Source organism: Thamnophis elegans, chromosome Z (assembly GCF_009769535.1).
Source record: "Thamnophis elegans isolate rThaEle1 chromosome Z, rThaEle1.pri, whole genome shotgun sequence".
NCBI classification, from domain to species: Eukaryota; Metazoa; Chordata; class Lepidosauria; order Squamata; family Colubridae; genus Thamnophis; species Thamnophis elegans.
Window position 1 is genome coordinate 84,856,217 of NC_045558.1, and position 26,844 is coordinate 84,883,060.

Consider the following 26,844-nt stretch of genomic DNA (forward strand, 5'->3'; position numbering starts at 1 on the left):
TCATAGTCTTCTGGTAATGAGAGTTCAAGTCTAAGTAGGATGCAGGAAACAAATGATTCTGTTACTACTATTTCAATGTAAACAGTACTATGATGGAACACTAAACACCAGGCCCCTGATGAGAGTGGATGATTTTTATCTATTTCAATAAAATTACATGCCTGGTTCTCACTGTAAACCATCAATTATATTATATTACAAATATAATGTAATCATATTACAACATGTCCCCAAATACTGACAAAGTTATGCACATTTTGATATTATCTTTTCAAATTATTTAATATGAAAGACAAAAAGCAGTTTTTGTAACTGCTTATGCTATACATTTTATTTTGTATACACAAATAAAAATAATTCTTCAAAATGTATTGAAATCAATTCAGAAATAATGCAAACTATGGAAGGATAATATAATATACATATTTTTCTTTTAAATTGATAGCCCTATTTGAGATTATCTGTGTGAGCAAAATAACCTTCAAGATTGATTAAGTAGCTGCACCACAGGTATGGAGATTTTTGTGTTGACGATGACCCTTTTTTGTATTTTTCTATAAAGTAATATCTGCAAGAAAGACTTGCAAGGAAAGAGTCTTCAATTTAAAGCTGGCTGATGTATGACATCAAATGCAGTTTTGCATGTGCAAATACAGTCTTGTTGCTACTTCTGATTGCTAATTAGTACCCCCCCCCCAAAAAAATAGAAAGAGAACACAAGACATTATCACATCCAGATTGTTAAATAAAAACCCATATTAAATTGTTTCATATGTTGCTTACTATATTTCATGCATGAAATCTTGTTTTGCTGCATCCTAATTTTTAAATCTTTCTGAGTACATAGTAATTTTCTTTCTCCAAAATTATTTCAAAAATACTAAAAAACATCAAGTATTTATTTGGCAAAATACAATTTAAAAGCTGAAGAGTTTTGTATGTTAAGAGTAACTCCCAAATGTTGGAGTAAGTTTGCTATGGATTTAGCTCACAGAATAATTAATGTTTGGTGTGTTAAGTGTCTATTGAAATAAGGAACAAGTTGCTATCATAATCTACACAATGACGATAAAGGCAGTGGTAGAACAATATATAATGGGCAACAATTTATTCAGACTACATACATAAAACAAAAATGAATTATGCTTCTGTAACACTACTTTTTCATACAAAGCCATACCTGTTTTTTATTATGTGTGCTCTCCAGATGTGATGATTTCAATTCCCTGAATTTCCTACATAATATGACTATTGCAGATGTTTTCAGGGGTTGAAATGCACATTCTGGAAGCTACCTTGGTTGCAGAGTACTGAACTTAATTTTTCTTGTCCTCTGCTAATAAATTTAATGTTTAACTTTACATGTCTAAACTGCTTGCAATCAGACTCATTATAGCTGAAACATGCTTATATCCAAATACTTTACAGAATCACCACATTAAAAAGTGGCCAAAGGAGATAATCACTTACATTTCTAGTATGTTTAAGCCTATTGATTTTCATCTTAAGCATTGCAAGTTCCATGTTAAGTGATAGCAACAATATAAAACTTTCAAACCTAGGGGACTTACGTAAAAATAATAAACTCCTTGGCCAGAGATTTCAATAAAACAGTTCAACAACTGGATATATTAAATCTGAATCACTCCTAATTATATAACAGTGGGTTGCTGCTTGTGTGTCCAACCACAAAAAATGGTTTAGCAAGGCTTTTTTTTTTGCACTAAAAGCGTACTTTTCTATCAATTATCCCATTAAGTGTTTTTCCTAACCAAGGTCAGTAGTTCAATAATAATAATACATGAAGAGTTAGACTGTAGGAAATAAATCAATGAATAGGTGGTATGCATCTATATGTCCCTTTTATTATTATGAAAAAGTGAGCCCCACTCTCTTTGTTTAGGATTGGATGAGGTTTAAAACAAGTGCCAAATAATGGGTAATGTGACTATCAATTCAAATTTCAAAGTTCTCTAAAATATAATATATTTCCATTAAAAGCATGTTAATTCTCTTTTCAATTAGGATCAAATCAGTTTTCTTTATACATAGTTCTTTACAACAATATGTAAAGGACATATCAAAATCAAATATTTAGGAAATAAATACAAATATCTGCAATTTTTCACATAATATTCCTTTGGATGTTCTACTTCTGGTCTAAGTATACAGTAAACCAACATTACCACTTTTTTCCTATCTATAACTTATCCTATTTTATATAAAAATTGCATTTTATACAACAAAAACAGGATCAATATGCAATGGAACATTATAGGATAGATGGGTTCAGGATTATGATACAGTGGCGAAAAACAGCAGAAAAAAAAATCATTTGGAACGTGGTGCAGTTTCTCCAGTCTTGATTGCCACCTCACATAATGCTCAGCTGATGTTTTCAGTGCAGATTTTGTATTTGCCTTCAGATCTTTTTGAAAATAGTAATAAGTTATTTTTTTCCACAAAATAACAGCAATATTTTCCAGCAAGCTTCAAATTTTCTTACAATGTTACAAGTTATTTTGCTGTAGGACTTCTTAGAAGAACTTTCTTCCACTGTTCAATTCTGAATTAAGGCTTTGTATATAATACCATTTATAAAAAGGAGATGGTGCCACACTCAATTCATATGACCTACTAAGTTGTAAACAGTAGATTTCTCAGTTATTTTCTTGGGCAAAATAATATCTAACTGGGGGTCCTGGCAAGTCTTCTTCACCATCTATTTCAGGAGCAAATGATACTGTGAGGTCCACATATTTCTTATTCACCACTGGCTTCACAAGCTTTTGCATCCTATGAGATATGATTGAAAAGTTAAAAAGTAACAAATACATTACAAGCAAGTTTTTAAAGAATGAGATGACTAATTCAAGACATAAATTCTACAGATTAATATGGACATTTTAATGAAAAAATCAGAATCAATCTGAAATGTCTTAATAAAAACATGCTATGATTGTACAATAGTTAGGGGGCATTCTTACTGTTTTCTATCAACATTTGTTTACTGACTTCTCTGAGGTAGGGATTCTAACTTTCCAGAATAATTTTGTTTTTTGATAAGAAAAGGTAGTTTCAAATAGTCATCAACTTACAACCATTAGTTTAGTGACAATTCAAAGTTACAATGGTACTGAAGGAAGTAACCTATGACCGTTTCTCACATTTATGACTGTTCCAGAATCTCAATGGTCATGCGATCAAAATTTGGACACATAGCAACTAGCATGTATTTGTAACAGTCGTACTGTCCCGGGGGTCATGTGATCACAAGCAAAGTCAATGAGAAAGATTCACTTAACAACTATGTTACTAATTTAACAATTCAGTGATTCCACTTGCTATGTATTTCATCTCCTGATAAAATGATATGATTTAGGATGTGTGAGATAAGCAAAAAAGATAACTTCAAGCTCTACCTTCTAGTCCTTTAATGTCCCTTCCCCTCATTTCCTTTGCCAGGCCCTTGTATGTACTAATTCTTTTTTCATATTTTCTCTTTCTCCTAAAGATTCTTAGCATCTTACACAGATTATTAAACAACATTCAAGTATAACATCCACAAGAACATTTTTTTTAAATTCCAAAAACAAAACCACAAACTATAAAATAGAAAGTAAAAACATAAAAAACTACAAGGTTAAAATCTAAGTAGCTTGAATAAATAGGAAAGTGTTTTCTATCTAGGATCTGATCCATAATTTTGCATTTATTTATATTTCGTGTTTTCAAGAACACCCATACCTATGATTACTTCTTTCCTACTTTTAAAGAAAAAATTCCAAATGGATTATTCCCAGTGAGCAAGGATTACACAAATCAAAAAGATGTACAGGTAGACCTTGACTTACAACAGTTCATTTAGGGACTAATTGAAGTTATAATGGCTCTCAAAAAATTGACATGACCATTTTGCACATGACACTTGGTAACTAACTGATGTTTATGATAGTTGCAGTGTCCCAAAGCCATGTGATTTTGTGATCTTCTGACAAGCAAAATCAGTGGGGAGGCCAAATTAACTTAACTGTGTTACTAACTTAACTGTGGCAAGAAAAGTTGTACAATGGAACAAAACTCAATTAACAAATGTCCCACTTAGCAACAAAAAAATTGGGCTCAATTATGATAACATAATTATCCCTGGAGAGCCAGGGATAGGGGTCATTCCTCTATCCTAGTGCTCCTTGACCTCTCAGCGGCCTTTGATACCATCGACCATGGTATCTTTCTGCGACGGGTGCGGGAGGTGGGAGTGGGAGGCACCGTTCTTCAGTGGTTCTCCTCTTACCTCTTGGACAGGTCGCAGTCGGTGTTGGTCGGAGGAGAGAGGTCGACCCCTAGGCCCCTCAACTATGGGGTGCCGCAGGGTTCGGTCCTGTCCTCCCTCCTATTTAACATCTACATGAAGCCACTGGGTGAGATCCTGCACCGGCACGGGATTAAGTATCACCAATATGCGGACGATACACAGTTGTATCTGTCCGCCTCATGCCAACTCAGTGAAGCGGTAGAAGTGATGTGCCAGTGCCTGGAGGCTGTTAGGGTCTGGATGGGAACGAACAAGCTTGCACTCAATCCCGACAAGACCGAGTGGCTATTGATGCTCCCTCCCAAAGATGGTCCAGCTATTCCATCTCTCAGGCTGGGGGGTGAAATTATATGCCCCTCAGAGAGGGTTCGCAATTTGGGAGTCCTCCTGGACCCGCAGCTGACTTTAGAACACATTTGTCGGCTGTGACCAGGGGGGCCTTTGCCCAGGTTCGCCTGGTGCACCAATTGCGACCCTACCTGGACCGGGAGGCCCTTCGGATAGTCACTCATGCCCTCGTGACCTCAAGACTGGATTACTGTAACACGCTCTACATGGGGCTGCCCTTGAAGAATGTTCGAAGACTTCAGCTTGTCCAGAATGCAGCCACGTGAGCGATTGTGGGTGCACCTCGGTGCACCCATGTCACACCTATCCTCCGCGAGCCGCACTGGCTGCCCATTGGTCTCCGGACACGCTTCAAGGTGCTAGTCGTTACTTTTAAAGCCCTACATGGTATCGGACCTGGGTACTTGAGAGACCGCCTCCTGCCGATTACCTCCCAAAGACCGGTTAGATCCCACAGACTAGGTCTCCTCCAAATTCCATCTGCCGGCCAATGCCAGCTGGCAACTCCCCAGGGGAGGGCCTTCTTTGTGGCTGCTCCGGCCCTCTGGAACAATCTCCCCGTCGAGATCCGGACCCTTACCACCCTTCCGGCTTTCCTCAAAGCTACTAAGACCTGGTTGTTCCGGCAGGCCTGGGGCTGTTGAATCTTCCAGCCCCATCCGAGGTATGAATGTTGCTGTTTTTTTAAATTGTCTGTCTTTTTACTTTTATTTTGTACCCCCTCCCCCCAGATTGTTAGCCACCCTGAGTCTCTCGGGAATAGGGTGGCATACAAATTGAATAAACCTTAACCTTAACCTTAACTTGACTAACCTATATTTTGCTATATAGCAGTCAAATGCTCTACCGCTAAGCTATACCCCCACAATAGCAGAAAAGCACCTGCCCTATTTCAGAAATAAATATATCTTCAAAAACACAATTATCAATTCAGCCTTATACAAAACAGAATTCCTTTCTCCATTCACATATTAAAAATAGTATAAAAGAACATTTGAGTGTCTATGCAATGTCACATTATTTTTTGGTTACAAAATAAGATGCTGACAAAATACAGTCCTGTGGTGGAACAATAATTTTATATCTCCCAGTAATACGAAACCCATGTTCTTTGCTTAACAATGTTCATTCATTCCACTAAACAGTCTTATCATAAAAAGCTAAAAGTATACAATAATAATACAATAATATAATAGCAGAGTTGGAAGGGACCTTGGAGGTCTTCTAGTCCAACCCCCTGCCTAGGCAGGAAACCCTATACCGTTTCAGACAGATGGCTATCCAACATTCACAGGCAAGCTGTTCCACTGATTAATTGTTCTGTCAGGAAATTTCTCCTCAGTTCTTCTAAGTTGCTTCTCTCCTTGATTAGTTTCCACCCATTGCTTCTTGTTCTGCCCTCAGTTGCTTTGGAGAATAGTTTGACTCCCTCTTCTTTGTGGCAGCCCCTGAGATATTGGAACACTGCTATCATGTCTCCCCTAGTCCTTCTTTTCATTAAACTAGACATACCCAGTTCCTGCAACCGTTCTTCATATGAATGGTATGCAGTATTTGTTTTTATAGTGGTAGGAGATATCCTCAAAAGGGATAATTAAAGGTGACTGAGATTTTTAGAATAGTTGCCCTGACAGCAATTTGGGAAAATGTAGAAGTTGCCAACTGAAGATAACTTGCCAAAAGTGGAGCTGACATTCACAGATCATCATTGGACCCTCTCTTTATAAGGAACTAATATGAGATCTCCATATGTGCTTCAGATGGCTGTTCCAATGAAGAGACTGCAGGATAGCTTGGTATCCAAAGTTGATTTACAATTGACAGGTTATTAAATTTGTTTATATTTGTTGTGAATAAAGTTGAAAATCGGGTATTTACATATTTTTCTTTTTCTTTACTATATTATTTTATCTTTATTTTTTCTTTCATTTCCTTGCATTTTCACTTCTGCCTATTTTAATTTGTTTAATTTGAATTAGTTTTAATTATTATAATCAAAATTGTTAATTAAAAATTACATACAAACAATAGTAAAGTCAATTAACGCTGAATCTTTCTCATTCTGATCCAGAAAAAAAAAATCCTCCTTGTGATTGTAAGTTGAGGACGACCTGTAAAGAATCAACCAAATGAACTCAAAGCAGACAGTATTAAACAGTTGTATGAGAATTCAACGGAGGTACCTTGCACAACAAAATTAAAAACAAAATCATCCTCACCCTGCTCCTAATCATGCTTTACTGATTTAATGGAAATGAAAAGCACTGCATTTCCATGTGACTTCAGTATCTTTAGTAACTTAAACATATGTAGTGATTAAGTCTAACAAATAAACTTTATATAAATTAGGTTTGGATATCTGCTAACTTTACAGATAATGAAATAGCATTCTCACCATAATGAATGTACTAAACTTCTGGAAAACATAAATCATGTACCAGTTATGAATTATCCCACGATTCTTGAAAAAATAATCACAGAATCTAAAAATAGTCTGCAATTTTTTTCTTCTCACAAAGAACATAGTAGTTAAGCTCCAGAACTTTTTCAGATGTTTTTTTCTTCTAAGGTAACTTTTTCACCACCCATTCAACAGAAGAATGGGTGGGACTTACTGATGGAAGCAGCTAAACATAGCTGCTCCCGAATTACCAGTCGCGTTATCTGTTTAGATGATCATCTATCAGACATCGGACAGACACCTTACTCTTCGGGCAAGAAGGGAAGGAGAGAAGTTTTGTTGAGCAAATGCCTTTCTGATCTTTGCAGCTTCTGTGTCTGCGAAGAGAAGGGGGGCCAGCTGAAGGCAGAACTGTCCCGTGCTAGAAATCTCCAGCTGCTTTGCAGCACAAAGTAAGCGTCCCTCCCACTTAGAACAAGATTGAATTACTTGATTTCAAAACGAGCAGAAATCGTACACGAGAGCATTAATTGTTTATTTAAATCCTAGCTTCTTTTTTACAAGATCCTCGTCCGTTATTTTATCTATTTAAAGAGGCATTTAAAATGGCGACGAGCCAGTTGAATTGCTGAGTAACAATGTTTATCTAGTTATACGGAGTTTCAAAACTTCAAAGGAAAGGAGTGAATTATTATTTTGCCTCACAGCTGGCCAACAGATCTTTACTAATTAGTTTCACTTTTAAAAGACTCTTTGCTAATATAGAGACATTCAAAACGATGATGAATATGCTGAACTGTTTTGTTACAATGCTTATTTTTTGAAACCTTCTGCAAAGTTCTATGAAGGAAGTCTTAAAAAAAACCTCAAAATAAAGGGGTGTTTAAGTACCTCTTTCCACAACTGTATAGCGGGCCAGTAGAGTTTTCCTAATTGCTTGAAGATAAAACTTGGAATGGCCTCAAAACCAAATCCTAATCTGAAACCCCTTCCTTCAGCCCCCAGAAGCACATCGCCAATACTTGGTACAAAGTTGCAGCCACCGCCCTCTATGCCCCCTATTGGAGAGTTACTAATGACAGAACTTTTCCTGAGAGAACTGAGTGAAGCTCATAACATGCTGACAATTAAAGTGGAAAACAAACTGAAAGATTTTAAAGAGGAGATAAAAGGGGAGATAAAAGAGGAGATAAAAGAACTTAAGGAGGACTTGTATGATAAAACTGACGCCAGGGTTGCTAAAATTAAAGATGATATGCTGGGGCTTGTAACTGTACTGACAGAACATGTTTCAGGAGTTGAAGATAGTTTAGAGGATCTTAATCAAGCTAATACTAATTTGACATCGAAAACAGAGGTGGTGCAACAAAAAGTTGAAAATGCTAAAAAAGAAATTATTATGATACAGTACAGACAAATGGAACTCGCATTAAGAGTAAGGGGGTTGCGTGAAGAAAAACAGGAAAACCTGAAACAGATTCTTTCAGAAGCTTTGATAATCTGGTGGGAAGACAGGGGCTTGACTAGCAAATCGATAAAGTTTATCGTGTTAACTCTTGGGTGGCAAAGCAGAAGCAGCTTCCTTGAGACATTGTTATATATTTCACTACAAGAGAGCTCAGTAACACGATATTACAAGAGTATTATAAAACTAAGCTCCAGATTGGGGGTCAAGATCTGACTGTTTTGAAAGAGATACCACCTCAAATGCTAAGAGCCAGGAGAGATTATGCCTCTTTAGTTGAAGAAATCGTCAGATACAGTACAGATGGGATGCGCCATTTGGCATCATACTTACACTGGACAGGCAAAGATATCATCTCAACTCCGTATGGAAAGCCCGAGATTTCTACCATAATATTTTGAAGGTTGGACATCCTGTACCTTCTGGATCCAGAGAAAGATCACAAGAAAGACAAGACAGACAGCAAATCACACAACTACCAGATAAGATGGATCATCTCTCTCCTTTAGAAGCGCAAGGTGTTAAGGAACAGAGACCTAGCCGTATGATTACCAGACAAATGGAGCAACAAGTTAAAATGCAACAACCGCAACAACTATCGGCTATTGATCAAGGAGCCACAGCAACAACCTCAGAAGCCGTGGAAGGAGCTAGGCCAAAGGTTAAACAGGCCATGCAGGAGGCTCTAAAAAAGCTTCATCTAACCAAAGATGACAACTAAGATTTTAACATGGAATGTCAACGGATTGAATTCTCCACAGAAGAGAAGTAAAATATTTCACTATCTTAAACAGTTCAAGAATGATATAATTTGTTTACAAGAAACTCATATTAAATCAACCGATCAAAAATATCTGAGTAACCCAAGATTCGGTCAACATTTTGTAGCTTCTGCTATGGAAAAGAAAAATGGTATAGTTGTATACTTAAGAAAAGATATGAGAGCTGAATTAATTGAAGCAGATCCCTATGGAAGGTACATTGCATTAGATCTAATCCTAGAAGGGAAAAAGACATTGTTTTGGGGAATTTATGCTCCTAATCAACAGCAAGATGATAGAAATCTTCACGCTAAATTAGTACAGTGGGATTATAGGTCTTGTATATTGGTGGGTGACTGGAATGGTGTTATAGATACCAAGAGAGATAAGAAGATTTCTCGCCCAAACACTAAGATACAAGCAAAACTACCTAAATCCTTTTTTGACATGATGGATGACTTTGAACTGAGAGATATCTGGCGAGAAAGAAATGCAGAGGAATATGATTTTACCTTTTTTTCTGATAGGCATCAATCCTTTTCCAGGATTGATTTCATATTAACCACTAATGATTTGCTTTCTAGGGTGAAGAAGACAAAGATTGCGGCTAGGGTCCTTTCGGATCATAACCCAGTTTGGATGGAATTGGGAGGGGTGGTACAGGCAAGAAGATCTTGGCGATTGAATGAAAAATTATTTAGATATGAAAAGTATATCAATGACTGTAAAAAATTGCTAACTGAATACTTTGTTTTTAACATGAATAAGGATACACCTATGGAATTTGTATGGGATGCAAGCAAAGCATATATGAGAGGAGTATTGATAAATATAAATAAATCACACAGATATAAACAAGGGGTAAAACGAACTGAGTTAGAGGAGGAAATTAAGAGGAAAGAGCTGGAGTTAACAATGAATCCAGGCGATACAAAGGTCAAGGAAGCAATCACCATATTAAAATCCCAATTTGATATGTTGATCTCTGACCAGGTAGCCACCAGTTTGTTATACGCAAAACATAATACTTTCTGTCATGCAAATAAACCTGGCAGGTGGTTAGCTTATCAGATTAGGAAAAAAAAAAAAAACTCGAAATATATCTAAATTGACCTACAAAAGGAAGGAGGTATTTCAACAGGATGAGATTCAAAAGGCATTTCAGGAATTTTTTACAGAGTTGTACAAGGGGGATAAAATTAATGGTTTAGATATAGACAAATACTTAGATAAAGAAAAAATACCCTTAGTTAAAGAAAAACACAGGCAAAAATTGAATCAACCAATAACCTCAGGGGAAATTTTACAGGTAATTAAACAGTTAAAGTCAGGGAAAGCACCAGGCACAGATGGCTTGACAGCGGCTTACTATAAAAACTTACAGTTGGAAATGGTAGAACCTCTTAGAGAATTATTTAACAAGATTCAAATGGAAGGTAAGGTACCTCCTTCATGGAAGACAGCCTTTATATCTTTGATACCCAAAGAAGATCAAGATACTACTCAACCAAAAAACTACAGACCTATTTCATTACTTAATGTAGACTACAAAATTTTTACTAAAATACTAGCAAATAGGTTAATGCTGGTTATCCAACAATTGATACACGCTGATCAAACAGGTTTTATACAAGGGAGTCAGATGAAAAGTAATGTTAGATTAATTATTAATGCATTAGAATACTTGGGAAAGAACAATCAAATCCCTGCTGCGTTCATATTTCTGGATGCTGAGAAAGCCTTTGATCGAATTAATTGGCAATTTTTGCTGAAGATATTGCAAAAAATGCAGATAGGAGATAGTTTTTTACAAGCAATCAAAGCAATATATCAACAGCAAACAGCTCAAATTATAGTCAATGGAAGTTTAACAGAATCCTTTCAAATTGGAAAGGGTACAAGACAGGGCTGTCCTTTGTCCCCACTATTGTTTATTATAACTTTGGAAGTATTATTGAATAAAATTCAGGGCTTGGAGGGCCTAAAAGGAATTAAGGTTAGGCAGCAAGAATACGGAGTGCGGGCTTTTGCGGATGATTTGGTCATAATATTGGAACAACCGCAGGAATCCAGTATGGTTTTAATGAATACGATTAAGCAATATGGTCAAGTGTCTGGTTTTAAAATAAACTTAGGGAAAATGAAAATATTAGCCATAAATATGAATACTAAACAAAAGGAGGAGTTAGGAGGAATGTTAGGATGTGAGGTAGTCAAAAAGGTTAAATATCTCGGAGTTAATATTTCAATCTCAAATGGGAAATTATACAAGTATAATTATGAACCACTCTGGCATAGTATACAGATAGAGATGAGAAAATGGGAGAAGTTACACTTATCTTTGCTGGGAAGAATCGCGGCAGTGAAAATGAATATCTTACCAAAATTTTTATTTCTTTTCCAAATGTTGTCTTTTAGAATGGCAGAAGGGTATCAATAAATTTGTATGGGCAGGAAAGAAGCCAAGAGTAAAGCTGAAAATAATGCAAGATATACGCGAGAAGGGAGGCTTGAAACTACCCAATTTAAAACTATATTATGATGCAGTGGTGTTGTCCGTAATTAGTGATTGGATCAATTTAACTAATGATAGGATACTGAACCTTGAGGGATATGATCTGGTATATGGTTGGCATGCTTACTTGTTATTTAACAAAAAACTGGACAAAAATTTTAAAAGTCATATTTTAAGAAATGCTTTACTGAGGGTTTGGAAAAAATATCAACATAAATTAAATGATAAGATACCTATGTGGGCAATTCCTAGACATGCAATTGAGAATATAAATATAGCACAAAAACAGGATAGAATTACTTATAGACAGCTTCTTATTTTGGAAGGAGGGGCACTACATTAAAATCCTTTGAGGTATTAAAAGAGGAGAAGGCAGTTCAAACATGGTTCCAGTATGGGCAATTACAGGCCAGGTGGAAAATAGATAAAAAAATTGGTTTTGTCCAAATTGAGGACAACTTATTGAAACAAATAAGAGATCAAAGTTTAATGCATATAAAGAGGATACATAATGTATTAATACAGATAGATTCGGAAACAGAGTTAGTTAAAGATTGTGTGGTAAAGTGGGCTCAAAATATTGAAGAACCAATAATGTTGGATACATGGGAAAAAATTTGGGTAAGAAATGTGAAATTTATACAAGCACAAAACCTGAGAGAAAATTTTTACAAGATGTTCTATAGATGGCATTTAGATCCTAAAAAGCTGGCTTCTATGTATCCAAATTTACAACCCAAATGTTGGAGATGTGGTTCTCTCGATGCTACCTATTTCCATATATGGTGGACTTGCCAAAAGATTAAGGCATTTTGGATAAAAATATGGTGGATTATGCAAAATATCTTCAAAAGAAGGATAAAGTTTACTCCTCAGTTATTTTTGCTAGGTATAAGTAATGACTTTACAGCGGTAGAGACTAACTTGATCCTGCACTTAATAACAGCAGCAAGACTGTTGGTAGCGCAATACTGGAAGAAGGACAACTCAAGAATGGACATTGAAAGTTACAAATTTAGCCGAGATGGCTAAAATATCGGCATATCTTAAACATCACTCAAATGAGAGATATAAACAAGACTGGAAAAAATGGATTGACTATATACAAAATAAATACGGGACTAAGAAATTCCAGTTAGCCTATGCTTAAGATCAGGAATGATTGAAATTGTTTAAAGTTAGCTTAGCAAGAAGAAGCTAAGATCAATGTAGAGATGTTATTAATTTTTTTATTTCTTTTTTCTCAATAGATTTTAGACTGTGTTTGTTAAAAATCTATACCGTGTACGGGTTCTGGGAAGTCGGGGGGGGGAGGAGGTGGGAGGTCGGGGGGAGGGTGGGGGGAGGGATATATCTTAGGCTAGACACGATGTGTTAGATCTCAATGCAATGTGACTTCACATGTATACTGTTTTTCTTTAATTTTTCTTTAAAAATAGGATAAGCCAAGTACATTAACATATAGTGGAAATACACCAAGGGGAGGAGGATTAGGGAAGAAGAAAGATGGGTAGAGAGGGATGGGAGAGAGGGTGGGGGGAAGGCGAAAAGGAAGGGGGGAAGCGGATTTGGAGAGAGGAGTGGTAGAGGGCGAGGGGAAGTAGGGTAGAGGGGGATGATGGAAGGAAGATAGAAAGTTGGAGGGTGGTGGAAGAAAGAGGTGTATGGAGAATGGAAGAGGTATATTGGGCTTTTATTTTCTGGGGCATTATTGACAAGAGGAATTGATGCAATTATTGTTTAATACTGTATGGTGTATACATGTGAGTGTATGAAAATGAAAATAAAATATACAATACAAAAAAAAAAACCCAGAAGAAATGAAAACCAGGCTATATCAAATCTAATGTTTGATGCTAAGCAATGTTGGATCTAGAAGAAGGCCGACTTCTCTTAACATTTATGAGGAATAACCCAAACAACAAAAAATAGCATACCAATCTGTTTAAAAAAGAAATCTGTCAACATAACCAGAGTAAAACAGATGTTTTTGGTAGAAACTCAAAGTTCCCATTAATTTTTGTGTTATGCCCAGTTAAAACTTACGTCAGCTTTAGTCGTTTAACGTGGCCAGGCATTACAGGTACATACAACATTTTGACTCCCTGGACAACCATGATTGGTTCAATTCCGTATTTTTCCTGTAACACAAACATTAAAACAAAATTCAACTGTATCACATAGAAAATGGAGCAGAAACAAAGGGGGGGAAAGCAATTCAGTGTGATCATTTTTATCTATTTGATATAATCTTTCTTTCTTTAGTAAACACATATTATAAAACAAAAACTTCAGCTGATGATAGCTAATAACTTAAAAGGCAGTAAAGCTTTTAATAAAATCTATCAGAACATTAACAGAACTCTCAATTATTTCTACCATATATTTTATTAAAAAACCTTACTTTGACAGTATTTATGAAGTCCAATAGTGTGAAATTATCTTTCCCATGAATAGTCCATCTATCCCAGATTGTGAAAGATATTCCATTTCTGTTACAAAATAAGAATAAAAAGCATTTTTGTAAATCCCTAAAATAGTGCTGGGGAATAAGAAATTGCCAAACTGAGCTTTCAAGTTGCACAGCAAAGGAAAAAAAATAGTTTTATTTGTTAAATGTTGATAGCTGGTTGCCAAGCCAAAGTCATATTGAATTAGCCCTCCGATTCATTGACTAGATGGGCTGCTATGGCAGGTAGGTAAATAGGTAGGTAGGTAGGTAGGTAGGTGGGTAGGTAGGTGGGCGGCTAGGTAGCTAGGAGGGAGGGAGGGAGGGAGGGAGGGAGGGGGAGAGGGTATTAGAACAATTATAGTAACAAAATATTACAACTCCCTCACTATAACTTCACACGAATAGGGAGGAGCCTGTTTCAGGCATTTTTGTAAATTAATTTCTTGGAATGGACTTAAACCACACTTCTCTGATAGTTGGTTTGGTAATGGATCTTTTCATTGTCTATCAAGGACACCCCTTATGCCTCCTACCTTGGAATTGTTACCTATTTCTTTTAATCCAAATATTCATCGTGCTGTGTAGTGTAACACTATGAACACTTAGAGCTTTGTTCCATATAAAATACAGAATGTTTGGAATGTTTAGAATTCTACCCTATCAGAACATAACTTTGTGGAAATATTTCAATGAGACATTTTAGGAAATGCTGTTTTCCCCCGTTCTCCCCCCCCCAAAAAAAAATTAGAACAAAATATTATTATATATTCTTTATGTTTCCTGTCTGGCAGCAGGTAATGTTCTAAAATATTAACTTTGCTGATAAACTTTTTTCCAGTTGCATAATAATACTTAATGTATACAGATATTTCATTGAAAAATTGTATATTTAAAATATATCCTGTTTTAATATCTTTACCTTATTTCTGTTTTTCTAACTGCAGCTGTTTCTGAAAAGACAATTATTGGAATGGCCAAGTTGAAAAAACAGTTCTTATATGCTTGAAATGGGCAGACACCCACTACTTTGATCAATTCCAAAGCAACCTAGAGAAGAAAAAGAAAGGAATATAAAACCAGGGAAAACTGACATATTTCAGCTGACATATTTCATCAACTAAAATAACATTGGATGTGTGCAACATACATCTATAAACTTGTGTATTTTTGTATTTGAACAAAAATGCAATCTTACTCACCAAGCCAGATACAGCTGCGGTAGAAGTTGCAATAGCAGGGATAATTTTTCCAGCTATACGTTTTGTTTTCAATCTATCTGCAGGTTCAATGTTATACACTTTGGCGCGCAAATTGGAAGCTGCTGTAATAAAGTCTATGTGGCCATTACTGTCATCATCTTTTTCAAAGTTAAGTTCCTTCATCTGTAAATCACCTAATCAGAAACCAAATTTCTTTATTATTTCATAATTATTTTAAATATTTATTTAATTTTCCTTAAGTAAAATTTTGTTTGTACTAACAGTATTTGAAAAGCCATAAAATGGGAAATTATTAGAAATATTAATCAGCTGCAGAAACTTCCTTCTGGAATAAGGAAAATTTAATAAAATGAAGGTATCTTTTAGCAAAAAGGAATAGATTGGAATTAACCATATTTTAAAAACAATGTACTTATAGAAAGAAGAACTCTATAAATAAAATTGCAGGATCTACTATATCAAGAGGCAACCTATCTATTGTTCTATACGGAAGCACTTTTTCATTAATGTAGAATAGTTAAAAACTTAGCATTCTAAAGTCTTAGGAAAGGCAAAAATATGCATTTAACAAAACATGATATGGTCATAAAAATTTAGCTTGTTTAGCTGTTGAAAAACAGACTTACAATTTGAAAGAGTCCTTTATTCTATTTTGATTTTCTTATAGAGTGAGTCATTCCGATTTTATGATTGCGACAATTGTATGCAGTAGTATGTGCTGATAAATGTTTAAGAACCAGCTTCATTAGCTCCATTGGTGCCATCACACCAAGCCATTAGTCACAATACAATTTATTAGCATGCTAGTAGCTGAGCTCAGCCTTCTACCAGCTGGCAAAATTCCTACAGTTTTATGAATCAGCTCTTGTGAGCCAGTACGAGCTGTGCTTCATTCTTGAGGCAGCCATATTTGGACAAAGACATATGCTAAAGCATTCTATATAGCAATAAAATTAGTTGATCAATCAATAAAAACAAATCTATTTGGAGTGCCTTAAAAACCTTGAAAGAGCTTAATCTGACTACTAATAAATGCTAATTTTATGGAAAACATAAGTATTTCACCTGTTATAGTACTACTAATAATTAACTTTCAAGTACTAAAGATGTGCTAGGTTTCTTAGTGAGAGTTTGTAAAGTAAATTATTGAAAGAAGCCAAATTGTGTGCCATATCTGAAGTAAAATCCTCTCTGATCTGGCATTCATATAAAATCCCTTTTCCTGAAAATCTTTTGTTCTCTTTTCCTTTCCATTGTGGCTCTTCCTTTTTTCTACATATTTTTATCAATTGTTTGATGTATCTTGATGTAAATTTTATATAACTGTTTTTAATGTATACAAATATTGAGTGGATGAATCTGATTAAAAATCATTTTTCTATATTTCTAATAATGGATACTAACTTTTTGTAGCTTTGTTGGCCAAGATAGCACTCTCCAATTGAAGAAGAGCATTTCTTTCATCCTCACTGCTTACAGGAATAGGATCAGGTTTCCGTACTGCTTCATCTGTTTGTACAACCTATAAACATTAACAATAAATAGTACAACAAATATTTTATTTAAATTAATTGAGAAAAAGATTACTGCTTATTATAAAATATAAAAATAAAGCATCAGGGGAAAATACTATTTTTCATTGCAGTACAAAGTAAAGTAACACATTTTGGGATTGACACTAAATGCACTTAAACTGAGAAGATAGGTATAAAAGCAGCAGACTACTAGAATATGCCTAAAAGCCAAGTACCAAAATTATGACTCATGCTTTAGGGAAGACTCAGATATATGGTAATTCTCAACTTATGACCTTAATGAAGTCTGCAAATGGAGTGAGAGATCTACCTGCTGAAAGAGGGCACCTCCCTTCCATGTGGAGAACTAGTGTTTACCCAGCCGCTTGGAGAACAAAATACTGCTTGCCAAAGAAGGAGTCTCTTCTTCAGGTAGTTATTTTGCTCTCAGTGAAGCTGAATGAAGAAGTCCCTCCATGAGGGATCTTTTTCAGCAAGCCTCTTCAAGAGCAAAATGCTGCTTGCAAAGAGCCCAGATCGCAATCATCTAACCACGGGGGCATTCCAACAGCCATTACTTTGATTTATAGATTTTTATAGATTTTATTAATATTTGTAGGCCGCCCTTTTCCCTGAGGGGACTCAGGGCGGCTCACATAAAATCGGGGAAGGGGAGATACAGACATTAAGATAAGACATATAATAAAATAATAAACAACATACATTCATCATTCGGGAGGGGAACTATCCTTGTCCCCAGGCCTGACGGGCGAGCCAGTTCTTCAAGGCTGTGCGGAAGGCCTGGACGGTGGCGAGGGTGCGAATCTCTACGGGGAGCTCGTTCCAAAGGGTCGGGGCTACTACTGAGAAGGCCCTCCTCCTTGTAGTTGCCAGCCGACACTGGCTGGCCGATGGTATACGGAGGAGGCCTAATCTATGTGATCTTATTGGTCGCAGGGATGTAATTGGCAGAAGGCGGTCTCTCAAGTATCCAGATCCACTGCCATGTAGGGCTTTATGGGTGACTAATAGCACCTTGAAGCGCATCCGGAGATCGACAGGTAGCCAGCGCAGCTCGCGGAGGATAGGTGTTATGCGGGTGAACCGAGGTGCACCCACAATCACTCGCGCGGCCGCATTCTGTACTAGCTGAAGTCGCCGGATGCTCTTCAAGGGCAGCCCCATGTAGAGCACGTTGCAGTATTCCAGCCTAGAGGTCACAAGGGCCCGGGTGACTGTTGTGAGAGCCTCCCGATTCAGGTAGGGTCGCAATTGGCGCACCAGGCGAACCTGGGCGAATGCCCCCCTGGTCACAGCCATTAAATGGTGGTCAAACGATAGCTGTGAGTCCAGGAGGACTCCCAAGTTGCGAACCCTCTCTGAGGGGTGTAGAATTTGACCCCCCAGCCTGAGTGATGGAATATTGGTCGAATCTCTGGGAGGGAAACACAACAGCCACTCGGTCTTTTCTGGGTTGAGCACGAGCTTGTTAACCCTCATCCAGTCCATAACAGCTTCGAGGCCGCGGTTCATCACGTCTGCCGCTTCATTGAATTGGCACGGGGCGGACAGATACAGTTGAGTATCGTCCGCATATTGATGGTATCTAATCCCGTGCCTGCGAATGATCTCACCCAGCGGTTTCATGTAGATGTTGAATAGTAGGGGGGATAAGACCGAGCCCTGAGGCACCCCATAAGTTAGGGGCCTAGGGGACGATCTCTGCCCCCCCACTAACACCGACTGCGACCTGTCCGAGAGGTAGGAGGAGAACCACCGCAACACGGCGCCTCCCACTCCCACCTCCCGCAGTCGTCGCAGAAGGATACCATGGTCGATGGTATCGAAAGCCGCTGAGAGGTCGAGGAGAACCAGGATGGAGGAATGTCCTCCATCTCTGGCCCTCCAGAGATCATCGGTCAATGCGACCAAAGCGGTTTCTGTGCTGTAACCGGGTCTTTGAACCCCTTTATTAAGCTGATCAGTTACAAAGTTGATTCGTGCCAGCATGGAATTTTTATAAATGCAGAAAATGGCATCATGTATGAACTTAAAGAACGTTTGAAAACAACATTATTATATCAATCAAGAAGGAATTATGCATTAATTTTTTGGCTAAATAAATATAACCAGTTTATTATATTTATATACATACATACATACATACATACATACATACATACATACATACACACACACAAGTGTGTATGTATTTATATGGCTGCCTAACTTAATAACTATGGGTGGCTCACAACAGCAAGATTTGTGAGCAAGTTGCGGCCCTCACAGTATCGCTGGAGTCATCTGACTGTGATTTAGATTCTGGCTACTGACTCACACTTACAAAGGTTGTAATGTCCATGGATATTTGATTATCATTTACAACCTTCTCTACAGGCTTCCTACAAGAAAAGTCAATGAGGAAGATAATAAGTTATTCTGCTAAGTACCCTTAGCCTTTTTGCATTCACATGCTACCACTCTGCCCATACCCCAGCCTTCCTGTGCTCATGCCAGACTATTTATTCCCTGGCTTTTCTATATGCCCACTGTGATATCCTTGCATGCTCTCACTATATGCCATCCACTCCACAATCTTAGACATGCACCCTGCTATCCACACACTCAGCCTTCTTTCACCCTTATCATGCTGTCCAAGCACATATTCTCCTTCACTGAGATGCAAACTGAACCCAGCTTCCCAAGCTTTTCCTCAACTTATACATGCCCTACACTCTCCTGGGGTCTTCTCCTCCCCCACTCCACTCATATCTGTTCTGTCCCCCCTTCTCCGCTCGTTAACAGACGACAGGCAGACAAACGTAAAAGGAACTCACTTTATCAGTTCTTGGCTCAGACTGGCTGCGAGCCCAAAAATAATATAAATAAAGTCTCTAACCAGATAACAAAATACAAAACAAAACTCTTACAACGCAATGTACTTCTCCAAGTGTCTCCTTGAATCAGGGTTACAGAAAGCAAATCACAAACAAACCATGACCGATGAATGACTGAGTGCATGAATGAACAAACCAAGGAATGTTGACTCCTGCAACCAGGGTGTGGCACCATCCGTCCTTTTATCCCCAGAACATGCCACTAACGAGCCCCAGTTGCAGTGTTAATCTTGCATCCTGAAAAGACTCACAGAAGATGTCTGCTGAGTCACAACACTATCCCCTACCGCAGGGCCCTTTCCCCGGGTTCCAATGGATGCGGTCGGAATGACTTGTCCACAAGATGACCCGCACCCATTTCCTGTGATGCCTTTTTCATGAGTCCCAAACCTCTGCAGGAATAGCCCCCTTGAATCGGAACTTCTTAGGTATCCGGTGGCCACCATGTTTCCTTCCGCCCTTCACGGCGTCGACACCCCATCCAGGATCCTCCACCCTCTGCAAGGCTGACCTACCAGCCCCCCTACCGTCGGAGGTTGATGGCAGCTCCACCAGCTTCGGCCGAGCCTTAACACCCTGTCCAGGGTCCTCCACCCTCTGCAAGGCCGACCCACCAGCCTCCTTACTGTCGGAGGCTGGCGGGCGCTCCAACAGCTCCGGCTGAGCCCTAACACCCTGTCCAGGGTCCTCCACCTCGTCTAAGGCCAACCCACATGACCCATCGCCGTCGGAGTCCGGCGGCAGCTTCCCCGACTCCTGTCGAGCCGCAGAGCCCTTCCCCCGGTTCCGACCATCGGGGTGCGGCCCAGAAGGGTTGGTGACAGCCTCCACCAAACATGGTCCAAGACAGTGGTACCTCGCCGGGAACCTCGAAACAAAGTCCAATGCTGCGGGGACCGGAGTTGACAAAGGCTGGAATCTTGGCGGAGTTCTCCTTGCAGATCTGGCCCGTTGGCATTGGGCACATGACTCCACGCACCTCCGCACGTCATTTTTCAGATGGGGCCACCAAAATTGATGGGAGGCCAGGCGCAACGTCCGAAAAAAACCCCAATGTCTTGATGCAGACGCGCAATGAATCTGTGAGAGCACCCGTCGACGGATGTGCCCTGCGGGAACATAGAGCCAGTCCCGACACTTCAAACGATCCCCTTCCCAAAGTCCATGGGGACGCCGGCCCCACTTCCGTCTTTCGTTGCTCCACCCAGTTGTCACCCCGCTGCGCATCCCGCATCAGAGACTGCTTGCTCACGGGATGACAAATGGCAGCGCAGAATGCAACAGGTAGAACAGTCCGAGGTGGAAGCGAGTTTGCAGGGTCAGAGTTCTCTACTTTACTCGGCAGGGCATCCGCCCTGGGACTCCACCCCCCCCAAACGCACACTACCTTGTGCAAATGGGGTATCACGGCCGCACAAACATGCTGGTTGTCCGACATGATAGTGCGTTGCTGAGGGATGGCTGCAGTCCGTGCAACCCTTCTGTTCTTCTTGGGGCAACTCCCAGCCAGGTGTCCAAGATCTCCACAGTAGAAGCACAATCCCTCAGCACGTCGTCTGTCCATCTCTGTCCGTGACACTCGAGGTCTGACAGCACCCAACTCCATGGGCTCCTCCCAGTCCACTGCAGTCCCTTGCTGAACCGGCATGCTGGTGGTCTCCTGGAATGCACGTCGAGGCCTTCGCCTCTGCAGCCGGGCATCTATCCGGAGGCACAGGTGGACCAACGCGTCAAACGTCGGTGGCCTGTCCACCCTCGCCAGTTCATCCTGCAAGGCCTCAGACAATTCATGCTGGAATGTGTCCATTAGAGCTGGTTCATTCCAAGTGGAATCCTAGCTACGCAGCCTGAATTCAGTCACATAGTCCTGCAATGAACCACTCCCCTGCTGCAGTGACTTCAGACTTCTAGCTGATGTTTCCCCCTTGATAGGATCTTCAAACATCCGTTTGAAGTACTGACAAAAGCCCTGGAAGTCATCCAACAAAGAGCTCTGCTGAATTAACAAGGGGGTAGCCCAATGGGCAGCTGTGCCTGAGAGCAAACTGATAATGAATCCCACCTGCATCCGGTCAGTGGGAAAGTCCTCTGCTCTCAAACTCAGGAACAGCTGGCATTGTCCCAGAAACGTGGCAAACATGCCCAGACTCCCATCATATTTATCTGGCATGGCTACTGGGCACTTCCTCTTTGGCTGGGGGGGGGGGGGTTGCAGCTCTCTGCAGCTGTTTAATTTGGTCCGACAACATCGCAATTTGTTGTGCCATTAGCCTATTTTCAGCCATTAATTGTTCCATAATTAATGAAATGGAGGCTTGTCAGGCAGGAGTCAAACTGTTCTGTCCCCCTTCTCCGCTCGTTAACAGACGACAGGCAGACAAACGTAAAAGGAACTCACTTTATCAGTTCTTGGCTCAGACTGGCTGCAAGCCTAAAAATAACATAAATAAAGTCTCTGACCAGATAACAGAATACAAAACAAAACTCTTACCACCCAATGCACTTCTCCAATTGTCTCCTTGAATAAGGGTTACAGAAAGCAAATCACAAACAAACCATGACCGATGAATGACTGAATGCATGAATGAACGAACCAAGGAACGTTGACTCCTGCAACCAGGGCATGGCACCATCCATCCTTTTATCCCCAGAACACGCCACTAACGAGCCCCAGCTGCAGTGTTAATCTTGCATCCCGAAAAGACTCACAGAAGACATCTGTTGAGTCACAACACATACCTCTGGGTTTCTTACCTGACACTCTTAAAATTCACACCTCTTGCCCCAATCCCAGCCACTATAATTACCCTTGGGGTTGTAACACTGGCTGGGACTGACTGGATTGTTGTTGCTAAGTGATGTGGTTACACAATGTCACACTTTGTGATTGAATCACTTAGCAATGAAAATCACAATCTCAATTGCCATCAGAAGGACTATTTGTAATAGAAGAAGTCAGAGATTTGTTCCTTGACTTATAAAAGCTGTTGTTCCTGGAGGTTCTATCTGTTCTATTTTTTCAGGTTTCTTACCCAACTCACTGTGGCAGAACTTTTGTGGATCACAGGTTTTGTCACTAAAAAGAATGACTGAGGCTTTCAGGTCTCCTTTTTCCTTCTTTGGTGTTTTTTTCCCCTCTATCTCCAGAATTCTGCTAAGGACACGCACCCAACTTAATTCATTCTATGTTCGGCACAATTTATTTCAGGATAACTAGCATTCTGTCTGTCTGTCTGTCTGTCTGTCTGTCTGCCTACCTACCTACCTACCTACCTACCAACCATCCATCCATCCATCCATCCATCCATCCATCCATCCATCCATCCATCCATCCACTGTGTTTTCCCCAAATTAAGACCCAGTCGTATTTTCTTCTGGGCCCCAAAATAAGCACTAGGTCTTATTTTTAAGGGATGTCTTACCCACTTACCTTAGGACCACCATAGCCAGCCTCCCACACCCTGACACCTGTCGCGCTGCTGCCTGATTTTTTCAGCCACTTGCAGACATTCACAGCCATACGTTGTGTGGCTTGCCGTGTTGATGCCACTGCTCATGGCAGAAGGCGCTGCGGCGGGTTGCGCCATTGCGAGCATGAGTGGCAGCACCAGTGCGATGAGCCACATGGCCTCCTGCTGCTAGTGGCAGCAGCAGTGCAATGAGCCATGTGGCGTCTGGCTGAGAGCAACTGCAAGCAGCCGAAGATGTCAGGCAGCAGTGCGACAGGTGTAGGGACATGGAAGGCCTGCTGCACTAGTCCTAAGGTAAGAAGGTACAGGTCATGTGGGGCAGCTTCACCACCATCCTTCCCCTAGCTTGATTTTTATGCATGCGCCTCACTTCACCTCGTACAATCAAACAATGGGACAGAGTGGGCAGGGTCTTAACTAGGGCTTATTTTGGGGATAGGGCGTATATTAGACACACATAAAATCAAGCTGGGGCTTATTTTTGGATAGATCTTATTTTCGGGTCTCTAACTATCTCCATTCATCCATCTATCCATCCACTATCCTAGGCAATAATCAGAAAAAAAGACAAAAAGAAGATACACATTATTCAACAGTTGAACTTACTTTGTTAGAAGGTCGAAATTCTTGAATTTTTAACCCAGTAATTATCTTGAAAATAGTGTCTTGTGATACATCCTATATTTTGTTAAAAAAAACAACAACAACCCAATAATTATAAACTGTCTGAAACAGGCACTCTTCAAAGTTTATCAAAATATGACTGTTTCCTAGACAATATTTCTTTCCCACATATAAAATTATATGAATAAAATAGCAAAGTTGATTATTGTCTTTTGTTAAAAGGTATTTTAATATTACAGAATGGAAATAATCTCAATGTGTGTATACTTATGTATATATTTTTGTGAAAAATTAGATTATAATTGATAAGGATAAATATATTGCAAGAAACCCCCCCTCAAAAGTAGAGTATCAGGAAGCATATTTAAGATAAAATGAAGAGCGAGAATATTCAACTCAGAAGATTTATTTGAAACATCTATTATAAGGATTCTTACTCCTTTAAATATAACTAAACACTGGATTTAAAAGGTTTTTCCCCTGTTTCTTGAATTTTCAAGTTACTCTGAAAAACTAACAAAAACAGACTACAGGTAGTCATTGAGTTATGACTTAATAAAGACTGCCATTAGGTTTGAAAATTGGGACAATGTTGAATGAGCTGCCTCAAGTAACAACCAGCTCTCCCTGCTCTCCCCAATGCATTTCCTGAGGCTAGTGGGGAGATCCTGGGATGCCTAGCAGGCACAAGCCTGCCTGCTTCAGGCTTCTCTAGGCCTTCCTCACCCGTAAGCAGGCCTGCAACACAGATAACTGTCTTGCTAGGGAAAAACAATGAGGAAAAAAAATACTGACTGCTCCTGTCTTTCCTAATTCTGTCTCTGCCCTTCCTCCTATTAAGATGTCCTGGATTTGGGGGCAAAAAAAGGGTCAGTTACCTTGCCTTTCAGGGCTTTCTACTCCGATCAGCTGGCCAGCAGAAGATTTCAAAGCTCTTCTGCCATTTTCCTGGTTTTGAAAAGCCAGGCCTTGCATAAAAGGCAGCTTCAGGTATAGCTTCCTAAAACTTTTCCCTTATTTAATTTCATCCTTTCCTCAGAAAACCACATTTCAATAAAAATTTAAGAAACCAAAGAGCAGAGTTGACTTGTTTAATTTTAGAAAAAAAAATTAGTTGCTAAAACTAAATTCCCCCTCTGCTTTCCAATCTCTATCCTTTTTAAAATACTTTACTCTAAGCTGAAGAGTAGAGGAATAAAGAAGCAAAGATATAAAACATTTCTGCAACTTTTTCCCTTGAACATCATCTCCAAAATTTGTTCAACAAAATAAAAGGATGCTGGGTGTTTGCAAGCTTCAAGTCTCCATCTGCCTGCTAGAGGAAGACAGCCTTAGCTGGGCGCTAAGTCAGATGGACAGCTAAAGCTTCAAAGACATCCTCAATTTTGTGGCACAAGTCTCTAGTCAAGTAATTTTGGACATGGTTTTTTTCTTCTAAAGAAAACGCTATAGTAAGATTAGCGCAAAAATGACAACTGCTTCCAGGAGGCAAGGAGAGGCGCCCGAGAATTGCAAGTCTGATGGGATGGGAACTGCCTGCAGCATGCCAGTGGTCTGTCAAAAGGATGAATGATCACAGTATCACTGCAGCTGTTGCAACTTTGAAATAGGGTCATATATAGTTTTGGGTTATCAGTCATAACTTTAAATTGTAGTTAAGTGGCATGTTGTTTCTCAAGCACTACCTGTAGTGCGAATACTGCATCAGTTATTTGAAGGTTTACCTTTTCTGTAAAAGAGATACAATAAATTGTTGCAAACAGTTTTGCTGTACTCAGTATGAAACTGTAGTGCCTAAAAAAAAGGAGAGACAGATTGTAGGAAACTAAAACAAAAAGCTTTTCCAATTAAGTTTATAGCAAACTACATTTAACTGAATCTCAAGTCAAATCAGATTCCTTTGGAGAAAATAATTGATATTCTTAAACATAGCAGAATGTTCTGTGAGAATGTTCAGCATCAACCGATACCTTCCTAAAACTAGGACTGCCTTTTGAAAGTCTGCACAAAGTTACAATGTATACCTAGAAATATAATTTGTGGGACTTATTTTTGAATCATAGGTATTATTTCATCAAAGTTCTCCAATTATAATGCTCTGGAGAAAAGATGTTGAATACTTAGAGACAATGTTTTTCTAACATTTGTAGACAAGGAATTAATCTTTGGGTTTGTAAATTTTCATTATTTGTACCCTCCTTGTTATCCTTCCAACCAACCCTCCAATCTTTTTCTCTGCTTCTCTGTTTCAGTCCATCAATTTATATTTAGAAACTTAAAATGATTATAAAGCACTATTATGCCAGAGCAAGTATTCAGGATGCTACTCTACCTCCATTAAATAAAGTAAAAATAAGAATTATCAGCCCAAAGTTAATTGTTATTGGCTGTAGAAAACCAAATAAATGACTCAGAATTCCCATATCTTGATACGATTTGGAAACAAAAGGTGCATTTTTCCAATGGACATATGACAAAATACAGAGAAAGTACTTAAAGCAATGAATAATTTGGGGAGTTGGAAGTATCAGGAAACAGTATCTTGGATCTAGAATTTAAATCCTCATTTTGATATAAATACAAACCATTAGGCATGAATTTTCATTGAAATATTTCTAAAATTAGCACTTTCATGTGATTGGCATGTATAAAAATATATGTTACTGAATGACATATTCAGAGAGAACACTAAACAAGTATAGCCAAAAAAAAGCAATTTTTTGTACACATGTAACACATGTGTACATCAGAAGGCTTTATTACAGGACTTAGAGCTTATTCTCAGTCATAAAAGATCTTTCGATACCATATTTGTATACAAATACCAATATAAAACTAGTTCTATAAATCTATAAATATTCT

General features: G+C 38.9%; 1 protein-coding gene across 5 annotated transcripts in view; it reads right to left on the reverse strand.

Annotated features, from left to right (window-relative positions):
- Positions 1 to 235: 235 nt before the first annotated feature.
- Positions 236 to 26,844, reverse strand: part of UBA6 (ubiquitin like modifier activating enzyme 6) — a 116,408-nt gene continuing 89,799 nt past the window's right edge. For 3 of the 5 annotated variants that reach the window (XM_032236973.1, XM_032236976.1, XM_032236975.1), the window contains 8 exons: positions 25,707 to 25,776; positions 23,965 to 24,036; positions 16,882 to 16,999; positions 15,457 to 15,650; positions 15,177 to 15,304; positions 14,210 to 14,297; positions 13,852 to 13,946; positions 236 to 2,796 (listed from right to left, as the gene is read on the reverse strand). In XM_032236973.1, coding sequence (XP_032092864.1) covers positions 2,661 to 2,796; positions 13,852 to 13,946; positions 14,210 to 14,297; positions 15,177 to 15,304; positions 15,457 to 15,650; positions 16,882 to 16,999; positions 23,965 to 24,036; positions 25,707 to 25,776 — 901 coding nt within the window. In that variant the 3' untranslated portion in view covers positions 236 to 2,660. The remainder of the gene's footprint in view (positions 2,797 to 13,851; positions 13,947 to 14,209; positions 14,298 to 15,176; positions 15,305 to 15,456; positions 15,651 to 16,881; positions 17,000 to 23,964; positions 24,037 to 25,706; positions 25,777 to 26,844) is intronic. The other 2 variants (XM_032236978.1, XM_032236977.1) reach the window with 1 other exon arrangement.